The sequence below is a fragment of the Littorina saxatilis genome, linkage group LG5 (genome assembly GCF_037325665.1).
Source record: "Littorina saxatilis isolate snail1 linkage group LG5, US_GU_Lsax_2.0, whole genome shotgun sequence".
Lineage (NCBI taxonomy): Eukaryota > Metazoa > Mollusca > Gastropoda > Littorinimorpha > Littorinidae > Littorina > Littorina saxatilis.
Window position 1 is genome coordinate 39,393,001 of NC_090249.1, and position 15,813 is coordinate 39,408,813.

At 40.3% G+C, this 15,813-nt stretch overlaps 1 protein-coding gene across 1 annotated transcript in view; it reads left to right on the forward strand.

Annotated features, from left to right (window-relative positions):
- LOC138967097 (uncharacterized) overlaps positions 1-12,048 on the forward strand; it is a 128,278-nt gene extending 116,230 nt beyond the window's left edge. Inside the window, exons 54-58 of the mRNA XM_070339577.1 lie at positions 2,066-2,214; positions 2,508-2,619; positions 2,964-3,033; positions 5,167-5,203; positions 9,366-12,048. Of these exons, the coding sequence (XP_070195678.1) occupies positions 2,066-2,214; positions 2,508-2,619; positions 2,964-3,033; positions 5,167-5,203; positions 9,366-9,395 (398 nt within the window). The 3' untranslated portion in view covers positions 9,396-12,048. The remainder of the gene's footprint in view (positions 1-2,065; positions 2,215-2,507; positions 2,620-2,963; positions 3,034-5,166; positions 5,204-9,365) is intronic.
- Positions 12,049-15,813: the final 3,765 nt, after the last annotated feature.

Below are 15,813 nucleotides of genomic sequence, written 5' to 3' on the forward strand. Positions count from 1 at the left end.
CTGCGAGGCAATTTTCCTTGATTTTTGACTCACATGCGAAGCAAAAGTGAGTCTATGTACTCACCCGAGTCGTCCGTCCGTCCGGCCGTCTGGCCGGAAAACTTTAACGTTGGATATTTCTTGGACACTATTCAGTCTATCAGCACCCAATTTGGCAAGATGGTGTATGATGACAAGGCCCCAAAAAACATACATAGCATCTTGACCTTGCTTCAAGGTCAAGGTCGCAGGGGCCATAAATGTTGTCTAAAAAACAGCTATTTTTCACATTTTTCACATTTTCTCTGAAGTTTTTGAGATTCAATACCTCACCTATATATGATATATAGGGCAAAGTAAGCCCCATCTTTTGATACCAGTTTGGTTTACCTTGCTTCAAGGTCAAGGTCACAGGAGCTCTTCAAAGTTGGATTGTATACATATTTTGAAGTGACCTTGACCCTGAACTATGGAAGATAACTGTTTCAAACTTAAAAACTATGTGGGGCACATGTTATGCTTTCATCATGAGACACATTTGGTCACATATGATCAAGGTCAAGGTCACTTTGACCCTTATGAAATGTGACCAAAATAAGGTAGTGAACCACTAAAAAGTGACCATATCTCATGGTAGAAAGAGCCAATAAGCACCATTGTACTTCCTATGTCTTGAATTAACAGCTTTGTGTTGCATGACCTTGGATGACCTTGACCTTGGGTCAAGGTCACATGTATTTTGGTAGGAAAAATGTGTAAAGCAGTTCTTAGTGTATGATGTCATTGCTAGGTTTAGTTATTTGACCTTGACCCTGAAGGTCAAGGTCATGTAAAGGTCAAGGTCAAGCATGTGAGTCGTATGGGCTTTGCCCTTCTTGTTATAAGGACATTATAATCTTTGAGTCTTGAGCCTGAGTCTATATTTGAGTGTGGCTTTGACAGTGTATCAATGCTCTCTCTACCTTTGCTTCCCACACATGCATGCCATGCAATGCCTGGGAAGTGTAGTGAGACATAAAGGCAGTAGTGTAGGGTCTTACAGGCAACTATCAACCTTACTGCTGTGTTTCAAGGGAACAAGAAATTTATCAGGCACGGAGCTCTCAGTGCAAACCGTATCACTATGCTTTTGATAAACATGCCAAGTCTTGGGGCTTAAAGTCTTCCAATGTTTATTAAAAGTGTCATGAGTAATACGGTTCTTATACTGATGGTTCCGCGTAATGTCAGATTCTCATTCCCTGGGAACCCAGCAGTAAGGTTACGTACAGTGTATCTCAGATCTGAGACGTGTAATTATCAGCTGACTATAAACTAAGGTGGCTGCATTTGAGTCTCCTTTGCTCTTGTAGACCTTGGTTACTCTCAAGGGAGAGGGTAGAGTCCACATTAATTTTATACAATTGACATGCATGAGTTAAAGGTACAGCAGCATTTTAGTTTCCCCACCTAACTGCATGTGTGTCCAAGTTGTGGTGTTTATGTGTTGTCTGCTTTTGAATTTGAGTTTGAATATTAATTATGGAGAAAAGCAATTTATATTTTGTTAAATGACTTTTTGCTCTTCAGATGTTAATGGGAGTGTATAAGGTTGCAACTGGTGTAGCAACTAATCTTGTATCATATCACATGTCATCCAGCTGAGTGCATGTATGTGTAGTTACATGTTTATGTATGATTGCTTGTTAATTGCCTTATATATACTTCCATGCCTGCAGTGCTTCTAATTAAGCTGCAAAGTAATGTGTCTTTCATTGATTTTGAGTTTCCCACTTTTCATATCAAGCTCAAATCTGGTACTAATTCTTGCAGTTGCTGCGATTAAGCAGTACGTCATTTTGATCTTTATAAAGCATGACATTCAGTCAAAATGTATAGAACTGAAATCAAATGAGAAGATTGATTTTAAAGCTATTATGAACACATTCATTCTTGCAGAGTTTAATGAAATGATCTGATAGTCACTTAGCGCTTTTATGCATTTCTGTTGTGTCTATCTGACATGCTGAAGATGATCCAGCTACTGATGTAGGGAATTGTCAAATGGTCAAATGGGAAGCATGCTGATTGGTCTTTTTTATCACAGATGTGGAAAGCATCAATTACTTCCCAGATGACTTTGACGACATTCCAGGCGTTAGTCGCAACCGAAATGAATCTGCGCGATCTCGTCGGCGAGCAAGGCAAGACCCGAGTCCTAGGATCCCTGCAGCCAGAAGAGATTCCAGTCCCAGGGTAGGTTCAGAGTTGTTAATTGTCAGATTGGAATCTCTTTGCATGGTTTTGTTTTCCGGCAGTTCAAATGTTTTTCCAGATATTATTCATGGATGGGACTAGAGTACAAAGGAAAAAGCTTACTGTTGGGCATTCCCCCAGCCCCCCCCCCCCCCCCCCCCCTTCCCCCAGAGGACAGAGCAAGCCTATTTGCACAGATCTGTGTACAAATCCAATCTCTAGATATAATAATGACATCAGCTTGCCTTTTTTTATGTTCTCAAAGTAATATTTATCAACTTTGTTTTCTGCAGCTAACCAGCAGACGTACAAATGCGGATCCCTTTGGCTCCACTACCAGCCTGAATATTGACCGTCTGTCCAAGAAAAATGAAGACCGACTCAAGAAACTTCGTGAACTGCAAGGTGAGTTACATGGAGAGGAACACTTTTCTCTCTTTCTTTTCTGTGTATTTGTGTGTGTGTCATTTGTATGTGTGTATGTGTGTCATTGTGGTGTGTGTGTGTCACTGTGTGTGTGTGTGTGTCACTGTGTGTGTGTCACTGTGAGTGTGTGTCATTGTGTGGGTGTAATTGTGTGTATGTGAGCGTGAACACTTTAAATGTTTGTATGCCTATTTTGTAAAGAACGTTGACCTTACTTTGATTACAATATTGTCACACTTGTTGCGACAATTGAATTGGTGAACGGATTTAAAATACATTACCTATCTTTTCAAATGTTTGTGTATTGTGTTTACTTTCCCCAGGGGATGACATGTCTCTGTATGACCCCGATGATGTTCTTGACCGGTTCATGTCCAAACAATCTCACAAAAGGTAAGAAACTGTGTGTGTGTTTTTTTCGTCATTTGGAACTATGAAACTGTATACAGCAAGTTTGTATAATATGTGTGTTTCACAGTCATGTTAAGAATGTTTGGAGCGACATTTGATGAGACACATGCAAGTGCATGAAATTTGCGGTGATGAAATTGTGCATGGGTGATCAACACTGGTGTTAAGATATTTTGAAGTACGGGACATGACAATTTTGCTGACATGAAACAATTAGCGAAATATGCACATACATGAACTTAAAATATGCACGGTTTGCAGATAACAGTGGAACCCCCAACCCCCCTCCCCCACCCCCCTCCCCCCACCGTCTCCCTCTTTAAGACCTAAACAAAAATGGGAGAAAATGACCCGGTCTTAACTTACAAAGATTATGAACAGAACATCTGAAAAAGTCAGGTCCTACAAAAGAGGAAGTCTTAAATTGGCGGTCTTAACAGGGGGGTGCCACTGTGATAAGTGATGTACAGTGGTACCTGCCATGAAAGGACACCCTTGGGACCAGCCCAAAGTGTCCCTACATTGCAGGTGGCCTTTCATGACAGGTATACTTTAGAAGAGATATATTATAAAAAGGGACAAGAGAAGGTGTCCTTTGAAGGGAGGTGTCCTCTCATGGGAGTGTCCACACATTGCAGGTACTGCTGTACTAAATACTGTTTATAGCAGGAGGTGTCTTTAAAGTGTGGCTGTGGCTGATAGGTTGCTGTTTCCACATATCATGAAATTTGTATCATCTGTACTGCATGCAGTTGTGGTCATTTAATTATGCACCAGCAAACTGATTTCACAAGCACATCGCTGACAGGCTAGTTGAGACAACACCTGTATGATAGTATGCATGAACAAAAGTGTGTGCCATTTTTTTCTTTCTTGACAGTTGTACCATTCGTGATCAAGAGCTTTGAAGTTCATGTAATCTTACTTCATTTCTGAGCCTTGAGTGAGAAAATGAGTAAACGTTTGTTTCAAATGGTGTTTTCTCTGGGACAAGAAGGTAGTATCTTCCTCGCACTCTCAGATTTCTTCCTCCCGAATTATAATCAAACGTCTGTTTAATCACTGGGCCGAACAGAAGAGATGACCGTGCACGCCGTTGGTGAGGTTAGATGTACGGTTTGAACCTCAGCTTTTTCTTAAATTCGATGTCCTCTTGTGTGCTGCTGTATTTGACCCTGATAAGTACTACTGTAGCGTGATGTTTTCTACTTTTCAAACCGGGGTTATGAACAGCAGCACTTTTGAAAATCCCCGAGTACTTTTTCAAATGAATGTTAGTTTTGATTTTAAATGTTTTCACAGAATTTGACATTTTGATGTGTCTTTCCTGCACAGCTATATTTATTTCTGAGTGTATTTGATCATTGTTTTGTTTTTCTATTCATTTTCTTCTTCTTTTGCGTTTACGGGCTGAAACTCCCAAATACACTCATGTTTTATGCACGAGTGGGTTTTGACATGTAACCGTTTTTACCCCGCAATCTACTCATTTTTAAAGTGATGGGACCTGTTTGCTTTCACCAGCTGAGTACCCTCAGTCAAGCTGTTTACTGTATATGTACAATAATGATTGTCTGGCCTGTTTTTCAAAATGAAGAATTCATTTTTCTGCATATTTTAGTCTCAATTTACCTATATGCAAAGGAACCTTGTCTCCCCATAGAATGGTAATAAAAAAGTAATCTCCTCAAAACCAATGACTATAATCTTCTGGATGTTAACACAGGTCCAATCCTTTAAAAAGAATATAAATCTGTCTGTCTATAAACTGTCATCCTGACTTGGTATTCTCTGACTTTGAGTGTTTTCAGCAGCACATCTCTTTTTCATTCACTTATATGATGCATTTACTGACAATTTCACCTCTTGGTCTCGACAAAACTGTTTCTTGAGACTTTCATTTCCTAAGAAAATGATACATTTCCCGCACACTTAAATGCCAAACAGAACCCAGTATGTACGATGTAGTAGAAGTGTCGAATGGTACTGTCAAAAGTTGCAGTGCAGTGTCAGCATACTCCTTCAAGTAAAAACATTGTTTCATTGTTTGAACCATAATCTTACTGCAAGTATTTTAGTCAACCGTGAAATAATCCTCTTTTCTCCACTAAACAGGGACTATATCAGAGAAATTGATTCCTCTCAGGCGTTTGTAAGTTGTTGTCTTAAAACTGAGTTACCTAGAATAAAAAGTCAGCTTAGCCTAGAATGAACAGTTTAATTTACATTTTTCTTTCAATTTTGTAATTAGCAGACTGATAGAGACTGATGAAATCTGATTTCTTTTGAAATGTGACGAGTTTCCATATATTGGTTTCAGAGTTGTACTTAACTGATTAGAAAGATAACCTTGGTTACAAACAGCGTTTAGTAAAAGTCGTTTGAGATAACCTTGGGTATATACAAACAGCTTTTAGTAAAAGTTTCTTTTCTGTATGCTGCTTTGATTATTGCCGCAGCATGTGTTTTGACAGCACTTGCCCGTGACAAATTAACAACAACTCAGTAGCCGTTAATTTACTTTCGCAGTTTTATTTTGCATAATAATTTGCTGAATCTCCCAGTAGAAAGACTTTGTTGTTTTTGGATTTGCTCACATTTAGTCACATAATTAAGGTCCATAAAAAAAACCCATGCGAATAAGAAACAATTTTTTAATTTCCCTAAAGACAAGATTTTTGGTTGTTATCGTCAGAACTTTTTCATATTCCATTGTTGCTGTCCGCCAGTTTTTACTTTTTATGTTTACTGAAATTTTTGCAGTTAGCTTGATTATGTCTTGTTCTAGATAATTTGTCCACAGTTTTTCTCTGAATGTTGTACAGTTTCTTCTGCTTTATTAATACATGTAGTAGTTTCAATTATACAATTAGAAAATCTTATACACACTGCAGAATGTAATTCATAATGTAGTTGTAACAAGATGCTAAATGCATTTCCTTGCCCCTTTAATACTGTAGCAGTTTTCCTATTGTGTTGATTGTCTGTTTGACCACCCGGCGGAAAACCGTGAAAGTTGTAGATAATAAATAAAATGTGTGTCTTTTATTTAGCTCTGCAGATTCATTGTCTGGTGCATGCGCTCCTCGTTTACTCTTTTCTGAGTCTAAATTTGCCTCGCGTTGTGTTCGTTTCCCTAGTGCGTGCAACTATAATCTGCTGGTATGCTAAATTTATCCTCTCTCACCTAAAATTACCGGGTTAGCTTATCTTCATAAAGGCTAAATCAGTGAGAAGAAGTGACGACTCATGTAACAACGAAAACCATTCGGTCGAGTGACGGAGTCAATTTCGTGGGATCACTTTTCTATAAATAGTTTATTAGACTCATTTTTCTAGAAAAGTGTACAAATCATCCAATACAACAGGCGCAAATTACGCAATATTATAAATTCACATACAAAATTGATACAAAATCCCGGGTCGCCTTTACATGGCAAACATCAAAAATGCGCAGATTATCTTTATGGAAAACAATGAAGCCGCCTAATCTCCCTTCCCCAAATAATCCTATCATAAATCGAGACTCCGCATATCGAGCTAGCTACATTTTTACCCCATACAGGATCTTTTGTTCCCTGACTGACTATCTAAGAATTTCTTACGACCTATTTACTTTAATGGAATTCGAAATGGGAGAAACAGTTCTTCCCTCTTTGGGCTATGTTTTAAGGATGGTCTAAGACCTCAGAACTTTCTAGATTAACCTTAGTGAGAACGGGACAGAGTCACGGACGACTCTCCTTATTCACCACCAAAGTATTTTATCCCTACCTTATCTCCAGTCTTCTCTCTTTTACAAAGTACCGTGCGCAGACAGGGTGGGACACCAAAAACACAGGAGCTTGCCCACATCTACGCAGGTCACCTAAGGTTTAATCTACCACACCTAGCTAGCTAATTTAGGACCGTTCAATCAAACGCACGCCGACGTTCTAACAGTCCGGTTGTTTACTTCTGACTATCTACGGAATTTCTCTCCTACATATCTTTTGGACCTTTACTGTTGTTTAAAGTAAACAAGCAGTAACATGCGCGGTCGTCCTTTTAAACTGGCTATGCCTAAGCTGTCCTAATTTGTGAAAAGGTAGAAAGAATCTCTAAGTTCTTTTATCGTTATTCTGCGTTTTCCCTATGCTATCCCTGGAACAGAATGCGAAGTCTCCTTCTGTACTAATCTATTCCGGCCTTTTATACCAGCCCACACGGTAACCTGGACAGAAACACGGACCCAATACGGATTGGCTGGCCGCAAATCGACCACAACCAAACTACTTGTGAAACTTTCCGCAACAACATAGTCCACCCCTTTCCCCTCATCTTCTGACCTACCGGCTAACGTATTAACAATTCATCTATAATTCAACTTATTTATTACACATATTACTTTATCCACATCAAAATAACCTATATTTCCTTGTATTCTACGTTTCCCATTCTTTCTGAGCTAACGATGATTTCGTTCATCGATCGTTGTTTCCAACCCTACGAACAATCATCACATTCCGGCTACGTTATTAACCAGAATAACACATTGTGGTCATCAAATTACATCCATTAAACAACTTTCATCCAATCTCTCGTCATTCAACTTGACATTGGTCAAGTTTTACCACCATTTATCGTGTCCGCACCACATAAATGGCCGCCAACACGGAACTGAAAAGGGAATTACCTCCCTTGCATCGTCTACTTTTGGTTATGAACCCTATTATTCTCGCTCTTCTTTGACAAGCTGAAAACAGCGATAGCGTGACAGAAAGGACTCTGTACACCATGACCATTCTAAGCCTTCCATCTCTAACTCTTACATCAAACTTTCTTCAAATCTGGCTCTCCCGCCACAATACCTTTAAAAAAAATCATGTGTGTGTGCATACCTGTGTGTGTGTGTATGCGTGCGTGCATGTGTGCCGGATGCTACAGTAACTGTGTGGTTGTGTGTTTGTAGTCAAATTCAGCTTTATAGAATTACTGTGTTTTTGACAGCTGAGTTCTCGATTACTAAGAGAAAATGATACAGATGTTGACTAGAATATACATTGAGCTTAAAGCAATTGTCGTTGGTACTAGTTGTTCAGGTCTGTATGTCATTAGTTGAAGTTGTCAGCTATCTGCGGTACTCAGGTTATTTATCAAAGGAACTTTCTGCATGAAAAAGTATAAATGAGTCTCATTTAGTGATTTATTCAGTGTTCCTTCAGTATCCTGTTTCATACACATAAATAAAAATATGTTGTTGGTTTTTTTGGTGGTTTTTTTTTTGGGGGGGAGGGGGGAGCGCATGATGGAACAGGGATGTTATGTTATCTAGTTTACATGCGACTATAGTTATCCATATTTAACTTGAAGTTTTTGTTGCCTTGTAGAGGGCACTAGGAGCTGGAATGAAGTCATAAAGTCAATTGGTAGTTTCACTGGTGATGGGGACCGGCACGGTTGGCCTAGTGGTAAGGCGTCCGCCCCGTGATCGGGAGGCCGAGGTCGTGCGTTCGAACCCCGGCCGGGGCATACCTAAGACTTTAAAATTGGTAATCTAGTGGCTGCTCCGCCTGGCGTCTGGCATTATGGGGTTAGTGCTAGGACTGGTTGGTCCGGTGTCAGAATAATGTGACTGGGTGAGACATGAAGCCTGTGCTGCGACTTCTGTCTTGTGTGTGGCGCACGTTATATGTCAAAGCAGCACCACCCTGATATGGCCCTTCGTGGTCGGCTGGGCGTTAAGCAAACAAACAAACAAACTGGTGATGGGGTATGATTACATGTACAGGCACAGATGAGTGTACACATGATGTTCAAGATACATTTATACCTTCCTCCCCAAGTAGACAATGTTGTAAATCACCAAAGATCCATCCAGGATTTTACATGGGATTTGTTAATTTTTATCCCATTTGTAGGCTGGACAGAAATGCGGTGGAAATGTGCATGACCTCCCCCCGTGTACACTACATTGGGTGTGCACGTTAAAGATCCCACGATTGACAAAAGGGTCTTTCCTGGCAAAATTGCTTAGGCACAGTTAATAATTGTCTACCTATACCTGTGTGACTTGGAATAATAGGCCGTGAAAGGTAAATATGCGCCGAAATGGCTGCAATCTACTGGCCGTATAAAATTTCATCTCACACGGCATCACTGCAGAGCGCCTAGAACTGTACCCACGGAATATGCGCGATATAAGACTCATTGATTGATTGATTGATGATTGGTTACATGGGATGAATAAGGGAATCCTTTAAACTTGAATTGTGCTGTTTTACTTTAAGTGTCCTGCGGCATTGAAGATAATACTTTTCTTTTCTTTTTCACAGACCTCCTTCCGGGCAAACGCTTCAAGATGATACTTGGCTGTTTGCCGGCAGTAAGGCCTCTGGCTACTGATGAAGCTCAACAACAACAACAATAAAAACAACAGCAACACATACATTCCTTCTGTGCTCATCATGGTCCTGTGGGAAAGAGGGGGATTGTTCCCTCAGGATCAGATGATGGCCGCATCAAAGCGGATGCCGGTAGAAATAGAAACATTTGGGATTCTTTCTGCACAGTTGTGACGTTTGGTGTTTGTTACTGAATCTTCAGTTCAGTGAGTTTGGACTGTTCCTTGAAGACTTCTGCAGTGTAGGTCATTTCTAATATTGAAACGTATTTATGATGCTCCTGGAGGCATTTTATACTAAGCCTTCAAAGATGACAGTGAAATGATAAAATGAAAGTGCTTATCTTGGTGCAGATATAGGTAGCATGAGTTGTAGCACTTACTCGGTCAGGTAACCCTGTGTAATTATACTAGTTGTAAAATAACTGTAGAATTCTGAAATGATGTTAATTGCAGATTACTCACAGCATCTTCTAAAATTTGTCATGAGTCTTTGGAATGAATGTTCTGATGTATTCTTCATCTTGTCACATGTTCATTGTGCTGTACATTTTGAATTTGTCTCATAAGATCTGAATCTTTGACTGTGATACATGCGTAATGTATAATTGTTGACAAATCTCAACCATATAAATGGTTGTGTTAAAAGTCTCCACCTAGAGTCTACTCGCGTGGTTAATGATCATGGCCAGAGGTGTATCATGATGGCCGATGCTTGGTGAGTATAAAGGGGAACAAATTAAATCTCATGATTACTGGATGTTGGTACCAGCTAGGTTCCTCCACTGTATGCCTTTGTGCATTTTTCAAAATGAGCTTTTACCAGCATTTAGTTAGACTGCCATTTCTTTCTACTGCATTTTCTTCAGATCTTTTCTGCCTTTGCCTTCTATGGTGATTTTACTGTTGACAATAAGTATTTTAAGCTTACGACAAAAATGGTGAGTTCACTAATGGCTGCAATTGTTTTGATATCATTTATGACTGATAAAGATCTCTGCTGAATAGCTTAACTTTTTTCATTTACCCATTCTTTTCTTATTTTATCAAACTCGGGTGGATTTTTTTTCAACTTTTCAACACCTCGCTTGAAAACATTTGATGAAAGAATAAAACAATGCATAACTTCTTGTCAAATGAGCTCTGATAACAGTCTTGTTGTTTCGAATAAATGAGGACTCTTTGTTTGGGAAGTATATATCGGACAGGTGGCTATGACAAAAGCCACCCGCACGGTTGGCCTAGTGGTAAGGCGTCCGCCCCGTGATCGGGAGGTCGTGGGTTCGAACCTCGGCCGGGTCATACCTAAGACTTTAAAATTGGTAATCTAGTGGCTGCTCCGCCTGGCGTCTGGTATTATGGGGTTAGTGCTAGGACTGGTTGGTCCGGTGTCAGAATAATGTGACTGGGTGAGACATGAAGCCTGTGCTGCGACTTCTGTCTTGTGTGTGGCGCACGTTATATATGTCAAAGCAGCACCGCCCTGATATGGCCCTTTGTGGTCGGCTGGGCGTTAAGCAAACAAACAAACAAAAAATATGACAAAAGCCAAAGTTCAGGGATTTGGTAAGCACTCCAGCAGACATTTTGTCGGAAGAAAATGTCTGAACCAAGCATGAGTAACATTCATCCCATGACATCGGGACTTCCAGAAAATGTGGGGATATATGTTTTCACACACCACATACTTGGACAAAAATTATAGCTGATATAAATGGAGGCAACTTTTGAAGCCTGTAACAATGCTGCAGATGTTTACTGCAAACAATGTTTTTCTGTACATGTTAAATTCCTCATTGCTTCCCTCCAAATGAAGTCCTCACCAAATAAGACTGTTTATGAGATTATGACAACAAGAAAAGTGTTTATTTATTATCTTTATTTTGTGGTTGTACATCAAACTCTTTTAACTTTCGAAGCATCGTTTTGAGTAGTTAGTCTATGCATGTATGGCATGTTACTGCTGTTCAATCATAACGATTTTGTTAATTAATCCAATTTAGCTACTTTTAGAAAAAATATTTATTTATGATGTAGGTGAACCATAACTGTGAAATCACGATGTATTGTAGGACCAACCAGTTTTAACATTTGCGGGCGTTTATTTTTTGTATTTCCAATTTTTAGATTCTATTTGTCAAAAATATTATCAGGGGTAGATCATTTAGACACATGTTTGGTTATTGAATCTATATAAAAGTTAAACAAAGTGACTTAAAACTTTCTGTGCCTCTCAGTCCCTTAGCCTGTCATCAAACTGCATGGCCAATTTGTAGATCAACTTTCCCCTTCCTCTCTCTATCTTTATCAATCGTGGTTCATATGTAGCTGCACCAAAAGAAATGTGCTCAATATTTTATGTATGTCATGATTGTTCTTAATATCTTACAAATGTATATACAAAACAAATCTTATTAATAATGCTAATATTAATAATGATTGATTTAATATATTTTCATGAAATATCACTAGTGAATAGGTTGTTTCACATGGTACTAAAACAAAAAGTATAAACTTTTGTTTGGATGCTGTCCTATTGTAATTTATGTTTTGAATATATTTTAAATGACTCCGTCCACGAAACTTTTGAAATAAATGAAAGTTCATGTTTGAAAGATTCTTGCTCACATTTCTGTGTTACTGAGAGAGAGAGAGAGAGAGAGACAGAGACAGAGACAGAGACAGAGAGAAAGAGAGGCGAGGAAATGCAGAGAGGTAGAGAGCATACTTGGCATACATGCCACAGCACCCAAACTTGAACAGGATATCTTGATCTCATAAGCAGCAGTCGGATACAATTAATGTTGCTTGTTTAAAAAATGACCCAAGTAGCTCTCACACTGCAAACATTTGTCGAACAAGTTATAGGAAAATGCTCAGCCTCTATTGTTTTGGTCCACGCCACTGATTTATGATGTGAGGAGTCCATACTGTCAACCTCGGGTGGGTTTCTTTTTCGATTTTAAAGGGAGGCAATTAATACGAAAACTTTTGTGATGGTGACACTCCGGAGTTTGCTCCCTTGCACTTCAAAGGCTGCGTCCCCATTTCGTCAGCGCTTGACCAAAGACTGATGAGTGATTTACCTTGATTGTAGCCGATATATTTGATCATGTTATCCTGGGTACCAACTCAAAAACACACACGCATGCACACACACACACACACATGCGCGCGCGCGCATTTTTTGTAAGGTAAAATAACTTCTCAATAATTAACCTCTGTGCTTTAAACCAACTAACTACACACTGATGAACGCAACGAACTTTTTGCGATAGGCCTAAAGCCATGTGGTGCTCTACTTTTTCTTTTCAATTTAAAAAAAACGCCTTTTTTTGTGCCTGATGGCAAAATGATTAACGACTTTATTTTCACGTCTTACAAACACTAACTGAAAGCCGCTACACCCAGCGGTGGCCATATCAAATGTCGGGCGTCTGCGCCAAGAGTTTTGAGTTTCTTTTTCACGACTGCAAACGGTAAACACTCTAAATGGCGCAGTCTGCAGACAGACAGACAGACAGAAAAAGTCAGTGACTTCAATTGCACCGGCAAGCGTACCCGCTGACTTTTATCCTAAATGAAGGTTAATTTATTTTCACAAGAGAGTTCAGCCTCGTCTAAACTTCACGCTCTAATTTTCCTTCAGAACTGGTATTTCCAAAAAATTTGCATATGGGACAAAGGCCGAACAATTAACAACGGAAAGGAAAAGGCAAGCGCGAACGCCGCACGCGGCTCGTCAGCAGACGTTTAGTTGTGTGACGTGTTTGTGTTGCATCACAAATGAGTGTGGGATATTCCTGCCCTGATATCTCTCTTTTCGATATTAGCACGTGAGGGGTCTGTTGCTCTGCGATGTTCAGCCGAGCGTGGATCTGTTTTTCTGTAGTGGCTGATGTGAAGCTTGATCTCTAGCTCAGTGCCCCCCGCGGGTTAGGGGGAGTCCCATATTGGTTGGGACGAGAAATAATTTACCCGATGCTCCCCAGCATGTCGTAAGAGGCGACTAACGGATTCTGTTTCTCCTTTTATCCTTGTTAAGTGTTTCTTGTATAGAATATAGTAAATGTTTGTAAAGATTTTAGTCAAGCAGTATGTAAGAAATGTTAAGTCCTTTGTACTGGAAACTTGCATTCTCCCAGTAAGGTCATATATTGTACTACGTTGCAAGCCCCTGGAGCAATTTTTTGATTAGTGCTTTTGTGAACAAGAAACAATTGACAAGTGGCTCTATCCCATCTCCCCCCTTCCCCCGTCGCGATATAACCTTCGTGGTTGAAAACGACGTTAAACACCAAATAAAGAAAGAAAGAAATCTCTAGCTCAGTCTCTTCCACATGAATCCTATACCTTTTAAATTTTATCCCTCCCTCCCCGCCCCTCTCTCCATCTCCCCCCCCCCCCCCCCCCCCCCGCCTCATCTCGCCTCCTCTATTGCCGCCTTGATGGGATGTTCATTTTACTCCTTTTTTCATAACAACAACAACAACAAACAAACAACAACAAACAAACAACAACACAACAACAACAACAACAACTCAACAACAACAACAACAACTAGTATACGTGTTGATATACGCACATTCGTGATCGTAGATCCTCTGTTTGTTTGTGACATGCAGTTGCGACAAATGGCTCGAACTCCGTTTCCAGGTTACAACTTGAAACATATAAGAACAACTGATAACATGAATGGTTCCGTGTGTGTTCAACAGTCAGCACTCCCACTACATGACTTCTGTAACGAAGTGGCGTAGGATCAGAGGTCAGGCGCTAACTGCCATCCTTGTTTCACTACAGTGGAACCTCTTTTAAGACACCCCCCACCCCCATTTTTTTTAAAGACTCCCTCCCTTTTAAGATCCTGTTTTCTGAGACATTCTGTTCTTAACCTCTGTAAATATAAGCGTCATTGATTGATTGATTAAATGTACCCCGGCCATTTTAAGACTACCGTACTTTCCGGGTGACAAGGCGCTTCGTTATCTAAGACGCACCCCCTTCTTTTTAAAAAAAAATTGTAATCCAGTCACCCATTGGACGCAGGGGGCCGATAGGGCGCACCAAAATTGAAAAAGTATACCGGTAGTCGAAGAATGAAAATAAGCCGGCGAGATCAAAGCCAGGTCCATTGTTTATAGACACGACCTTCTTCCCAGGGGTCAATGACCCAGTTTTTGCCATGAGAGGTGGTTCCTGTCATATCTGAGAGAGGAAACACTTCCTGCTTCGGGGTCAGTGACCGGTCAGTGACCGAGTTTAACAGAGTCGAACTCTGTGTGTGCGGCGAGATCAAAGACATTGTGATAGCTGGGTGGCCTTGTTTATAGACACGACCTTCTTCCCAGGGGTCAATGACCCAGTTTTTGCCATGAGAGGTGGTTCCCCTGTCATATCTGAGAGAGGAAATACTTCCTGCACCGGGTCAGTGACCGGTCAGTGACCGAGTTTAACAGAGTGGAAATAATTATGTGTGCTCTGTGTGTGCGGCCAGATCAAAGCCAGGCATTGTGATAGCTGGGTGGCTTGAGAGCTCGAGGAAACTTGGCCAGGGCAGTACCTAATAGCTGAAACATGCATTATCACAAGTTGTTTGACTGGTACTCAGGCGGTCTCTTTGATTTTTTTCGTATTTCATACACGGATTAGACGCTTCGTTATACAAGACGCAGGGGTCGAACTCGAGGAAAAAAGTCGCGCCTTATGACCCGGAAAGTACGGTACCTCCTTTTTAAGATCTTATTTTCAAAGATTTTTTGAGGTCTTACTCTTAAGGGGGATTTTTCACTGTATTTGCAGTGCTGCACCCCCTTATTATCGCAACTCGGGGTGAACCCAACACTGCCCGACCCGGTCAGCACAGCAGACCTACTTTGTCAACGGTGCTATCCGCAGTACCTCTCCCAGGCACTGGTCTTTGGTTTAAACAAAACTTTATTCAATTTTAATCATGACAAGAAGATGATTACATACTCAAGCATATAATGCTTATTTTAAGCACTGGTCTTTCAGGGAAAGAATGAGTCAAATATTGATGGAAGAAGTGAGACCCAAACATCGTCTTGGTGTTGCGAAAACTATCTGAAACTAATGAGGCAGAGCGGTGTTTAAAGATCAGATAAACAAAGGGAAGTAGCCAAAGCTTTCGACTCTGAAATGCACACGACATGTGCAATGGAGTAAGTGAGAGTTATACGGAACCAGTCTCCTGGCACCTGAGAGAATAACAAGCATTAAAATGAACGAGCAAAACTAACTAGGGGTCCTTAACGTCCTCATATAAAATGTTCCTTTGGTTTAAACTGTTTTATTCAACGTTTGTGCATTATTTACACACAAAAACGCATATTGAGTAAACAACAACAAGCATAATGCTT